The sequence below is a fragment of the Sphaeroforma arctica genome (assembly GCF_001186125.1).
Source record: "Sphaeroforma arctica JP610 unplaced genomic scaffold supercont1.10232, whole genome shotgun sequence".
In the NCBI taxonomy this organism is placed as follows: domain Eukaryota; class Ichthyosporea; order Ichthyophonida; genus Sphaeroforma; species Sphaeroforma arctica.
In genome coordinates, this window is record NW_014030326.1 from 1 (window position 1) to 969 (window position 969).

Here is a 969-nt window from a genome sequence, read left to right on the forward strand (position 1 = left end):
CTTTGTCTATGCATACCTTATTCAGCAACTTCATAGCATATATATCGCCCTACTCCTTTAGTCTTTGCCAAGTGCACTTCACCAAACTCGCCTCGGCCAATCACCTGCAGTGATTGAAAGTCCGAAGGACTCAACCGCAGGCGTTGAATCTCTTTGACCGTGTCTCCATCTATAAATAGTACGAGAGTGGGTTTGTAAATAGAATAGAGTCGGATTTATAAATACAACACGGCCAGATATCGGCCGTAGACACCTGGGTATAGATCTGAGATCTGATTTTGTTGTGTATCTGGGTATCTGAGTCTTCATCAAATTTTAAACCAGTGACGGTGTCTGTACACATACACTACACATCGACTACTGCATACACAGATGAGTCACAATACATGTTCAGCAAAGGTGTTGACATATACTGTGTTTTGGCATTGCTTGAAATCGAGACGCTTTGTCTATCGAGCTAAGCATTGAATCCTCATGCTTATACACATATTTAAACTGAACCACATTCAAAAAATGAAACCCTAAACCCTTGTGAATACTCACGCGTGTGCGTAATGTATATGTATACACAAATAACCAACCACAAACTACAACGCTGCAAAACCAATGTTCATCTACGCCTTACTGCATATGCAGAATATATCCTTGCATGCAACATTCGTTAATCGGAAGCAATACTCAAATACGTGTATGTCAGCCAATATGTGTTTAAAACCACCGATAAAGACGCCAATGTAGGTCGAGTACACGTTTAACGCATATATACATGCATATGTACAAGGAAACATGGACTCCCCATGATACTTACAGCGTTCGAGGAATAGAGCAACGTTTTTGTTCGTGCGGAGGGTAGGCGAGCTACACTCTTCATAAAGTACTTTGAAAGCATCCTGTGTCAAAATGAGTATACAAAGTGTTAGCAGTCAACAAGTAAAGACGAATTCTTAACCTACAGAACATTAAAATAAT

The 969-nt window shown here is 40.1% G+C and overlaps 1 protein-coding gene across 1 annotated transcript; it reads right to left on the reverse strand.

Annotated features, from left to right (window-relative positions):
* Positions 1-17: 17 nt before the first annotated feature.
* Positions 18-169, reverse strand: SARC_17274 (hypothetical protein; the record flags this gene model as incomplete). The annotated part of the gene is made up of 1 exon (XM_014288627.1): positions 18-169. A coding segment is annotated over one exon (152 nt), but the record flags the coding sequence as incomplete, so codon positions are not given.
* Positions 170-969: the final 800 nt, after the last annotated feature.